Source organism: Primulina huaijiensis, chromosome 2, assembly GCF_012295235.1.
Source record: "Primulina huaijiensis isolate GDHJ02 chromosome 2, ASM1229523v2, whole genome shotgun sequence".
Lineage (NCBI taxonomy): Eukaryota > Viridiplantae > Streptophyta > Magnoliopsida > Lamiales > Gesneriaceae > Primulina > Primulina huaijiensis.
The window spans coordinates 25,071,470-25,083,566 of record NC_133307.1 but is presented as its reverse complement, the minus strand read 5'-3'; the positions used below and the strand labels follow the sequence as shown (position 1 = coordinate 25,083,566).

Genomic DNA, 12,097 nt, shown 5'->3' with positions numbered 1-12,097 from the left:
TTTGGATGTAAATATATTGAAATTTTTTTCTACAAAAAAAACATAATTTGTGTAAGGACATGATGTTAAATATCTTTTATTTTACATTAATTGAGATTATTTAATTTAAAACTACGAATTAAAATAATGATGCCAAATAATTAAATCATGTGGGTCGGTGTTATGAAGAAGGTTCGACAGTTAATTACATTTCACAAAAATGATACGAAGTATTATCGGATATAGAAGAAAGATGACCTTATAAATATTTCGTGAGTATTTATTCTGCCTGTATTTCTTTATAAAAAAAACCCAATTAACTAATATTTTTCAAAGCATTAGTTTATTTTTAAAATTTAACAATATATGATTGAATACATATAGTTTTACTAATTTTAACTATTTTTCGTCTTTGTGAAGGTCAGAAACTATAACAATTACTTATTTGATGATCTTACAATTGACGAAAATGTGTTTTTATAAAAGATGGATATAAACAAATCAATTATAACTTTATGTAATCTGAAATGACTTATCTTTGAAGGTAAATTTTTAAAATTATTATGAATAAATCTTTACAAAAATTATTCATTAGCATTACTCAATATTTCTCCTTATGATTGATAATAAGAATTGAAAGTTCAAAATTATTTGATTTTTATTTGCTTACAGATGAAATGAAAATATATTTTTCACAAAATATTAAATTGAATATGATTTGTTTTATTTTGTAAATCTATAATCTTTTGAATGAGTTTATATGTGCAAGAAGTTTCTCAAAAAAAATTAATATATAAAAATTTAATATTTCCAATAATATAGTATGAAATATAAAAAAAATATGTTGATCGTAATTCTGAATTTTTGTATTTAAATAATATATTGCATAAATATGTTACTTCACTAAGAGTTGAACACTTTTTGATAAATTAATATCATATTAATTAAATCATATTTTTCAGTTGTCTAGATGATGAAATAACCAAAATTCATTGGTTTTATTTGCTTGTAGATTAAGTTAAAAGATGTTTTACAAAAAAGAAACATAATTTGTAGAAGCCTGAAATAACAAAATTCTTTGGTTTTATTTGCTTGTAGATTAAACGAAAAAAATTTTCCAAAAAAAACTTAATTTGTGTGGAGACCTGTAGAAGCATTAAATAGAGAAGAATATATATTTCTTCTCAAAATGGACAAAACGATTTAAATGATTTATAATTGAACACATTCAAAATATAAGAAAATATTTCAACAACGAAATATTGAATGCAAAAAGATATCAGTAGATTCCGAACAATAAGAAATTAAAAAGAAAAAAGACGATAATCAATTGTCTCAATGGTAAAAATATTGAAATATAAGTAATAGAAGACGATAACAACACAAGGATGAATATTGAGAATAATTAAATTATTGTATAGAAAGATTTTCAGCAACAAAATTATTATAAAAAAAAAAGTTTTCCAACAAAAGAATAAAAAAATACAGATATGAAAATGCAAATAATCGATGTCGACAGCACGATAAGATTTGCTAATGAAGATGATGAGAATATTGTTTTTTTTTCACAAAGAAGAAAAAGCTGATGACAAAAAAAAACGTGAAAGCAATAAAAATTAAAAATATAAAGGAAGAAAACATTTGACAAAATAATTTAATTTAAGATTTAGAATATATTATCTATATTATATTTTTATTTTTCATAAATCAGTAGCACGTGGTAAAATAAGTGGTCAACGCTATGTATTATAATTTTTTCTTCTCTCAAATTTAATTTTAATTATTATTATGATATCAATTCTATATTATATTTTCTCCAATTTCTAATTTATACAAAATTATAAGATTTATTACTAATATGTTTTTCAACAATTATTAATTTATTTGGATTGCGCTTGGATGAATTGATTTCAAATTCATGGATTATAATTATAAATTTATTGTTAACAATGAAACAATAGATCAAATATTGAATCTACACATGACTTATTTACATATTATTATTTATATAAAGTAGAATGAATTTCAAATTACATCATTATTGGGTGGACTTGAAATATATCATAATTAACATGAAATACTACTATATACACATGAAATGAGTGGATTTGAAGTTTACGATGTCACTTCACTAAATAACAAAAATACATTTGAATGTATTGAAATCATTCCATTCAAGAATAACCTTAGATTTATAACACAAAATTTTTAAACAAATATCTTTTGCACTCATTTTATAATACTTGTTGTACAAATTATATTACATTGAATTTCCTACGGATAATGTTAAAAGAACAACCAATATATCATACTACGATATTTACAACAATTATATCGTGAGATTTTGTTATTGTCCAATGAGATTTTATATTTAATTTATAATGAGATTTTGATAAATAAAATTTTTGTAAATATTTTTTTGTGTGGTAAGAATTATTGTACAAATTTGGTTGTAAATGTAGCATACTCATTTTCTATTGACTAAAATAATATGAAAATCATTAATATATAATTTTCTGTAAATTAATCTCTTCCGATGTCATTTCTTTAATAACAATTATTGACAACAGAAATGTATTTTCACGTGCCTCGCACGTGTCTGCGACGTGTCTTTACCTAGTTATAAAAAATGTCTGTGAATTTAATCACTATATATAATATATTTTACTATTTTTTGAGTGTTTATGAAAAGATTGCACAACGAAAAAAATACATAATAGGGTAATTTATTTGGGCTAAATGCGTCCATAGTAAATATTGTAATTGACAAACAACTCTCTTAATTATTTTAAGGAAAAAATTTGTGTGAGATAGTCTCATGGATCGTATTTTGTGAGACGAATATCTTATTTGAGTCATTTATGAAAAAATATTATTTTTTATGTTAAGAGTATTAATTTTTATTGTAAATATCGATAGGGTTGACTCGTCTCATAGATAAAGATTCGTGAGAACGTCTAACCAACTCATTGTTTTAATAGGTTGGAGGGTCCTCGCATTATCGAGTTATTAGCCACATTCTTCACCCCAAATTTTAAAAGGTTTTTAACATATATGTATTTATGAAATTACATAAATACCCTTTGTATTATTTATCATTAAATTGTAGAATTTTTTTGGTGCATTAATCGGTAGCAGTCCGGCTCCATATTTCTGCCTCCATATTTCTCATTACTTCTGTCTCACAACAGTAGTGAGTGGGCTTTGATGGAAGAGGAATCAAGAAATGAGGTGCTCAAATCCAGCGACCAAACGAATTCCTTTGCAAAATCAAATCTCCACCGATTAACCCACCACAGAAACTAGTTCCATCATTCTTCTACAAAACTGTAATGATTAAAACTTCATTGACGCAAAAGGCAGGTTTGGAGGATCAAGATTTTGCCTGAAGAAAAAGATCAATATGCTTCGAATCCGATAACGGTAAGTCGTTATGTCACTCTCTTTATCCTCTTGAAAACTTGGGGAAACGGGTGATAGTGTCATCAATTCATGAACCGAGAGGACGCTCAGAAAAGATGGCATCTTTCACTGAGTATCTCAGAGAATTCTTCAAAGTTCTGATATGATGGTTCCTGTTGAGGATCAGATTAATATTTTTTGTAAGGAGTTGAAATTTCTCAAAACCGTTCTTTGGGATAAACTGATGCAATGTGCTAGAACCAAGAATCAGCTCTTGAAATTAATGAGGTAGCTAACCAAGCAGGAAGTTTCTTATGCTTATTCTTTTTCACCGTAGATAGATTGAGGGAGAGCAGAATTGATCTGGGTCTTTCTGCTGTGTTCCGATAATTCAAGTTTTTGAAAACAAAGATCATAGATAGTATGACTGCTGCTCCGCTGCTAGTTGTTGTTTCACCATATGTGCTTCATTTTCTTCTTGAGGATCTGGAAGAACGAACGAATAGAGATGATGATGTGATTGATGAATTGAGGACCCTTATGAGGAATTAGTATATTTGCAAGTCTTATTAGGTGATATGGAGGCAGAGCAGAAGGGAGTGATTCAGGAACTGGAAAGGGTTGTGATAACTATCAGGGATTTTGCATATGAAGCTAGATATATTATCGAATTGTTCACGGTTGATCACTTGCCAATTTGGTACTTCACGGTGAGGGTATCTCTGTAAGAGACAGGATTCAAAGTATAAAGATGGACTTGCAGAAATAAGGAAGGGTTATTAATATTAACATCACACCCTTTAATTGATGTTTATGTTGTTGGATTTGAAGACAATGTGAATAAAATTGTAGAACAACTTGTTGGAGGAACAGAAAAGCTACAAATTCTTTCCCTATGTGGGATGCCTGGACTTTGTTAGACAACTTTAGCTAAGAAACTGTATGATGATCCTTATGTTATTCATAGATTTGACCATCGATCCTGGGCTGTTGTGTCTCAAACTTACAGTTGAAGAAATCTATTGGTTAAAATTCTGATTGATTTAACCAGAGAACTCGAGAAGGATTCAATGGACGAGGAGAATATTTTGAAAATGGATTATGAGAGTGTGGCCGAACAGATTTACAAAAGTTTGATGTGAAGAAGATACCTACTTGTGATGGGCGATGTATGGAATTACGATGTGGAATGATTTGAGAAGATATCTCCCTGATGATAGCAACGAAAGCAGGATATTGTTCACCAGTCGGAGTAAAGATGTGGTTCCATCTGAGAGTATTATTCAACCGCTTCCTCTTCTCTTGCATGATCGATGTTGGGTTTTATTACAGCGGAAGGTGTTTCAAAAAGAAGCTTGTCCTCTTGAATTGTTGGACTTCGACATCAGTATGCAAATCGCAGAATATTGTCAAGGATTACAAGTTTACCACTTTCAGTTGTTGTAATAGCTCCAGTGCTTGCTAATCGTGACAAGAAAGAACCTTTGTGGCAAGAAGTTGCTAAAAGTATAAAATCATATGTTTCTGAGAATCTGAATCAGTGCCTAAACATACTAGATCTTAGTTACGAGCATTTGCCAGAACAATCGAAACTATGTTTTCTATACTTTGGAGTGTTTCATGAAGACGAGGAAATCCTAGTAAAGAAGTTGACATCGATGTGGATTGCCGAAGGGTTCGTCCATGAAAAAGATCAGAAAAGCCCTGAGGATGTAGGGAAAGACTATGTGATGGACCTGATTGGTAGAGGCCTTGTTCTAGTTTCCCAAAGAACGTCCACTGGTGGTGTAAAAGCTTGTCGTTTTCATGATCTATTGTGTGATTTGTGTTTAAGAATTTTTAGAGAAGAAGGCTTTCTGAACTCGATCGAATTGTAAGTCCATCTGTCTCCCTTCCTTCCTCCTATACATTGTAGCATCATTTATCTATAGCTTGTATCTATGCTCTAGTCAAAAGTAAAGAATATAAAATATTCCTGCAACAAATCACTGCCTTAGAATCGGGTACATTCAAGAAAAGGTAAAGTAACCGATGCCATGATCTTTAGCATGAAGCCAGCGCAAGATGGCCCTCTAGCTGATTAACAAATTTATTCTTGCAGTAATGAGATCCCACGTTTTTGTAGGGAATTCGATGTCATTGAACAAGATTATCCCTGGGGTTTTTCTGGTTTCCCGAGTTCTGTCTCCAGACCTTTCAGACTTCATGTCCGTTATTTGTTGGGCTTCTCTCTCTCCAGTAATAATCACACGTTTCAAAGCTTTAAACTTCTCAGGGTACTAGATGTTTCCATGTACAGTGGTCTCGAATCAGTTGAAACTCTTGTTTACTTGAGGTACTTGGCCACTGAATACTTGCTCCCATCCATAGGCCACCTAGTGAACCTAGAAATACTTATAGTGTGTCAAGCATCAAATGTTTCTGATGCCTTTCTAGTGGTGTTGATGAAATTGGTTAAGCTAAAACGCCTCTATTTCAAGAGTCATGTTCAATTCGGGTTTTCTTGCCATCTTCCAGCCAATCTACAGGCTAAAAGCTTTCAAACGAAGAATCTACAAACCATTTCCTTTTTGCATCTTTATCGTGGTAGGGATGACGAGATATTGAGATTTTTTCCCTGTCTTGTCAGATTGAAATCCTCGTTTATTGTTGATCAACATTAATCTCAAACGTATCCTGTGATAGACTTCCTTACACAGCTTGAATCACTCACTCTGTATCTTGAAGGTAAGTTGGATTGGTTCCAAGACATGCTCAGTTTCCCACTTGCTCTCAGAAAACTAGTTCTACGTAAGTTCAAAGTTTCTTAGAAAGAAGTTTCAATAATAGGGAGATTGCCGCCTCTTGAGTTCTTGAAACTAGTTAATGTTACCGTACAAGGATGAAAATGGGATACCAGTGATAACACGAGTTTCAACAGCTCAAGTTCTTGAAACTGGACAGACTAGGAATCGTACAGTGGAATATATCAAGTGATCATTTCCCCAAACTTGAGCGATTAGTTTTGCTAAAATGTAGTGATCTGGAAGAGATCCCTGCAAGTTTAGGCGATATTCCAACACTGCAGATGATTGAGGTGGAAAAGTGTGGTGAATTAGTGGTGGATTCTGCCATGAGAATTCAAGAAGAACAATGGGATACGGGTAATGAGGAGCTCAAGGTTATTGTCTCGAACTGAGTGAAGGGGCTTGGCCTATTCATCTTATCGTACTTAGAAAGTAAATGTCCATTGTAAATTCGTTTAGGAATTTGCTGTAGTGCAAGAAAAACGTTCAAGCATGAATTCTCATAGACTATTACTTTTAGTAGCTGCCAAAAGATCTGAATCTGTAGTAAGTGTGAAATGCTTACTTATGTCCGTTTCTTATGTGCAAATTAAAACATTTTGAGTTGCAACCTTACTATCAAGTATCCCTCTATCGCGCATAGCAATGGTCGAAAGGAAAACACAATCCCTGCCTTCGCAAGTACGACAAACTGATCTCTCCACCCTCGGGGAGGAAATTTACGTCTTCTGCTAAATACTCGAAAGTTGAAACTCCTGAAAAGGGTGTACTCCACAATTCCACAAAAACACTGGTAGCCTTTTTGCTGTCAAAATTCTTGACTTATGTGCATGCTTTCATTGTTAACGGTACAAAGATAACAACGAGAAATCAAGTTTCTTGGAACCCGAATATGTGAACTTTTGGCCCGGCCAGGAACATTTATATTTCGATTTACATCCTATGAAAAATCTGTCGAGGTAGAATTTTTCGAAATTTATTTGTTGTCTACCCAATGGTTCCTTGGTGGTAAGGATATAAATATTAGAGAATCAAAATACCAAAATTCAATATTTTAATTTGTATTTCATAAAATAAAACATAAGCATGTTTATTATTTTNTCCTTGGTGGTAAGGATATAAATATTAGAGAATCAAAATACCAAAAGTCAATATGTTAATTTGTATTTCATAAAAGAAAACATAAGATGTTTATAATTTTCTTGGTTTTTGGCGTAATATTTTTTAAAAATTATTTCAATGTGTGTTGTAAATTGATAAAGGAAAGAAACATATATAATAATGTTTTCCTATATATTTGAATTGATATTGTTTACTTTAGTAAATAAAATTTTGAAATAATTACATATATATATATAACACTCGGGTGCTAGGAAAAATTATGGACGCGAAAGATCCAACTATCAACTAAAATTATGATATTTTTAATTACCTCATTAATTTCTTCTAATTTATATATTTTACCTCTTTAAAATAATAGAGAGCTCCACGTAATTTTCCCAGAATTAATCCTTTGGTACTCAAAAAAAATGACGAGACATGCACAACAGGCATTGACAATAACAAGAATACGATGTTTTGTTTTGATGCGCCGACTTGATTTAGATGAAGGAATTTGATTTTTTTTGAGAGATTTGAAAAATAAATTTTAAATAATGTCAATATTAAGTGTAATTAAAATCCTTTATAAAAACATATTGAAATTATCTTAATTTCCAAATAACTAAAAAATATATATCCAAAATGTGGTATTTGAACCTGAGTATCCAGGAAAAAGTACAATATTTGATGGAAGGACGGGGAATCCTTTTGAACAACCCGTTATAATAGGAAAGCCTTTTCCAAATATATTACAGATGATATAAACCCAAAATTATATGAAATTAACCAAAATTTAAATATTTTTATAGCCAAATGCATCATTCTCATTAGTTAGTGGAGCGTATTAAAAACAAAGATCAAATAAGCACAAAACAAAACGAAAAACGAGGGTGAATGAAGTAGACCCCCGTTGTTCAGTTAAAATATTTAAAATTTTCACATATAATTCTTCCATAACGTTATAGACAAAAGTTTTTTAGAATCTGGTCTGAAATTATTGCTTATTCAGCTAAAAGCTTATTTGAAAAAGTTGGAGAATAAAAATATACTTAATCTCTAATTAAATCGAATTTAACATTATATTAAATAATTGGAAAATTATATTTTAAAACTGTAATTTACACTTTTTTTTTTTACTTTTTGCCCTGTTATCAATCAATTTATTGTCTTAATCCACATCATTGTACTTTTTTCAATGAGCCAAAAAATGACTGTGTGTAACCACAAATTGATGATGTGGTGTCGTGAATCGTTGTCGTGTCCGATGTCACGTCAATATTTCGATTAAAAATGACTAAAATTGATATGAGGAAATAATTATTACTCATGATCGTAACACCATGAAAATAGCAAAAATTCATGATCTGGTGAGTCGGAGAGGAGTAGAGATAACATGTATCCTTCATAACATTCTAATCGCCAACTTAATATGTTTTCTCAGAGTGATCTAAAGTACCTACACTTGCCAAATTCATGGCCAAGTTAAACTTTACGTAATTAGCCCATAAGTGTAACCTATACATTCATATTTCATCACCAAAATTTAAGTAGATGATTTAGTTTTCATCAACTTTTAACATGGAACATGAATAATCAGCACGTAAATTATACGTCTGGAAGATGAAAAAGACAACATTGGCATAATATCCCTTGAAAGAAATTAATTTTTTGTGCTCTCGACATTGGATTAAGATTGGTTAAACAGAAAAGTCTAAGAATAATGATAAATTCCATATATATTATCTTAAATGACAGTTGCTTGTCTTATTTAACTAATAGTTAACATAATTAAATGGTATATTGGCTGCGAATCCTGATTAAATGAGTCTCCTAATTTATCAGTTTTCCCCCTACAATGGCTAAAGATACATGACAAGCTAGAAAGTTCATCGATAAAATCAACAAAAAATGGGATAATTGGAGTCAAAATCTTGCCTTAGATTTGTTTCTTCTTCGTGGCTTGTTTTTTATTGTGCATCCATACCTTGAACACTTGTCTCTTCACTCCGAATTCATTGCAAAACTGCTGCACTTGTTCATCGTCTTTCCTCTGAATCCTCCAACCCAGCTTATCAGCAAATTCATTCATCTTATCCTTCTGTTCTTGATTGAATTTCGTTCGGAATCTCTTCTTGGAGCCTCCCGTAGACGATGCAATGGCATGTCCGCCGGCACTGGATTGGAACATGCTGAAATCTTCGTTGGATGACTCCGCAGTGGCCCCACCACTGTTTCCGCCGAAGTTCATCATTATGGGATGCGTATGGGAGGCAGGAAAGGGTTGATGGTGATGATAAGTCTCTATTGCAGGTGGGTTTCGCCTGCTGTGAGATATCTGAGGGTGGTGGGGGTCAACTTCGGCATCCACTCGTCGATGGAAACTCCGGTGGCAGTTACAGGCTGCACATCTCATAGATTCGAACGTGCCCTCTTGTCCACCAGGCATGAATTCTCCGCATCCATCGACAACATAATTACCCATGCTTGCAGCATGATTCTTGAGGCATTCTATGTACTTAGTTGACGAATCAGCACTTGTGGAAGTCGCCGTCGGCACTGCTAGTGGTCGTCTTGGAACAGGTGTATTAGGATTTGACGCGCCACCGGCTTTCATGGTGGCTGGATCTGGATCTGGGGTGGGGTACTTCTGTGCAAACAGCTGCTGCGGAGGCTGATCTAGGGTTTGAGTGGGGCTGAAAATGGCACTCCCCCGCCGGGAAGAAACCGCCGCATTTCCTCTTCTCTCAAGGGGAGCTGAAACTATAGGAGCAAGAGGCAGCTTCAATGTCGATTCTTTGTTGATCTGTGGTGCATTGAAGCTTATGGAACTTTGCATCCCCCTGTGTTCCATGAAATCCAACTTTTTAAGTAATAAATCTCCTGTTAATCACTCCTAGTAGACCTTATTACGAAAATCTTGGGTTTTCCTCTCTTCTTCTATGTAATTCTACCTCAAGAAATCAACTCAATCAGCTTAATATTATGAACAAAATCGAAAACCAGCTGAGTTATCTGTGTATTGGGTAGTTTGACGTATAATATTCCTGTGCATAAATGCGAGTATTAATTGTCAGTACACCACCAAATACATGAAACCTAAGGGTACAAAACCTACAGTCTTTCGCACGGATTCAAGGAAATTAAGGTAGGCTATTAAAGAAATAGAAAGAAGTAGTTAGAAAATGCGCAAAAAAATCGTAGAGTTTTAAGCTAGTGAGTAGGGGCTGGCTGACTCAGAAATTTATAATAAAAGGGCAACATTGATTCAGAAAACAAGAGTCATCGAATTTAAGAAAGTGAACCAAAATCTTAGATGGCCCCTACTCGCTAGCTAGCCATGGTCCAAGAACGTTCTAGCCATATAAATTCTTTGAGGGAAAAAGATAACCATTAAGTTCACATGTAGTAGTACATTACACATGATAACATAACAGGACAGAATCACAACCATAGATTGAATGATTGATTACACAACCACATAAAAATATCAATAGAATTCTATATATGTTTTTCCCATAAATTGACTTCTCCCCATGTCCTAATTAAAACACGATTCCTAGATTCCCCGCTATTCATTTATTCTAGTAAAAATCTTTGTTTTTATATAGTAATCTTGAGTTGAAATCTAAATCAAGATCTTGTAAGATCGATCCAATAACAATGCTCTTAAAAGCTCAAATGATCATCGATCGAGAGAGAGCCAAAAAGTCTTGGTTGTGGACGACCGAACAAAAGGTGACAATAATGGTCCAACACCCCACACCACAGTGAATTGTTGCAAAACAGAAGATGAAAAAAAAACTATTTGTATAGTGTAATTATAGTTTTAAAATAGATTAAGGCTCGCGTGTGGACAAACTAATCAAAATCCGTATGTATAGTTGCTTTTTTATACGAGCAATAAGTTGTGTGTGGTATGTTGTGACCTTTAAGTTCCAACCATATTTAGTTTTTGGTAAAATAGAATAAAATTTTTAGTCTTGTAATTAGCTAGGAGGGTGTCACGCCCCGAGTCCGGCTCTACGTGACCGCACAATGGACTCTTATAGCAACTAATTGGTATTCGTTTTCGCTTTACGAAAATGATTAACTCAGGTTGGTATAGAAGTTCATTGTAACACATTATAAATTCATTTTAAATATTTAATTTTTACCATATATGACAAGAGGTCCCACAATCGTCCCTTCTTCAGAATGCGACGTCCTCGTCGCGGCATGAACCCTCGTTCCACCAGCGCCGAGAATTTAGAGGTGACTCCTACAAGTTCAAGAGCTAGGTGGCTCCCGTCATGTAGCACTTTGCCACGCAGGTTCAAGAGGTGGTTCTCATGCACGTAACACTTTGCGCCTCATAGCTCTTGTTTCCCGGTGACCGGCTCTGATATCATTTTGTCACACCCCGAGCCTGGGCTTGCGTGACTGTACAATATTGGTCTCCTATAGCAACTACCTTCGTATTCGTCCTCGTTTTACGAAAAAAATAACCAAAGTTGCTATAGAAGTCCATTGTAGCTCATTTTAAACTCAATTTAAATATTTAATTTTTGCTATGTGGACAAAAGATTTCACAGAAGGTATGACATTTTAAATTCTTAATGTATCAGATTAACAATATTAATCATATAACTATGATCCACAGCTCGATTTTAATCATTTTTCACATAAATATTATTGTATAGCAAAAATCGACGAGAACAACTAAAAAATTGAATAACTAACACTATTATTACAATAAAAATTAATAACCATATTGATCTTATGTTTAATGTTACCGTCAGAAATGTAATATGATCGAAAGAAAATCGAGATATTAATGTATACATAGATAT

General features: G+C 32.8%; 1 protein-coding gene and 1 pseudogene across 1 annotated transcript; one reads left to right on the top strand and one right to left on the bottom strand.

Moving 5' to 3' along the window:
• The first annotated feature begins 3,100 nt into the window (after nucleotides 1-3,100).
• LOC140957833 (putative late blight resistance protein homolog R1B-16) lies at nucleotides 3,101-6,789 on the top strand (annotated as a pseudogene).
• A 2,160-nt stretch (nucleotides 6,790-8,949) lies between these two features.
• Nucleotides 8,950-10,463, bottom strand: LOC140960568 (zinc-finger homeodomain protein 6-like). Its single transcript, XM_073418874.1, has one exon. The coding sequence runs from the start codon at nucleotides 10,117-10,119 to the stop codon at nucleotides 9,205-9,207; it is 915 nt and encodes a 304-aa protein (XP_073274975.1). The 5' UTR covers nucleotides 10,120-10,463; the 3' UTR covers nucleotides 8,950-9,204.
• Between the last annotated feature and the right edge of the window lie 1,634 nt (nucleotides 10,464-12,097).

Coding starts and splice junctions, on each gene's coding strand:
- LOC140960568 (XM_073418874.1), bottom strand. CDS start 10,119: ATGGAACACAGGGGGATGCAAAGTTCCATAAGCTTCAATGCACCACAG.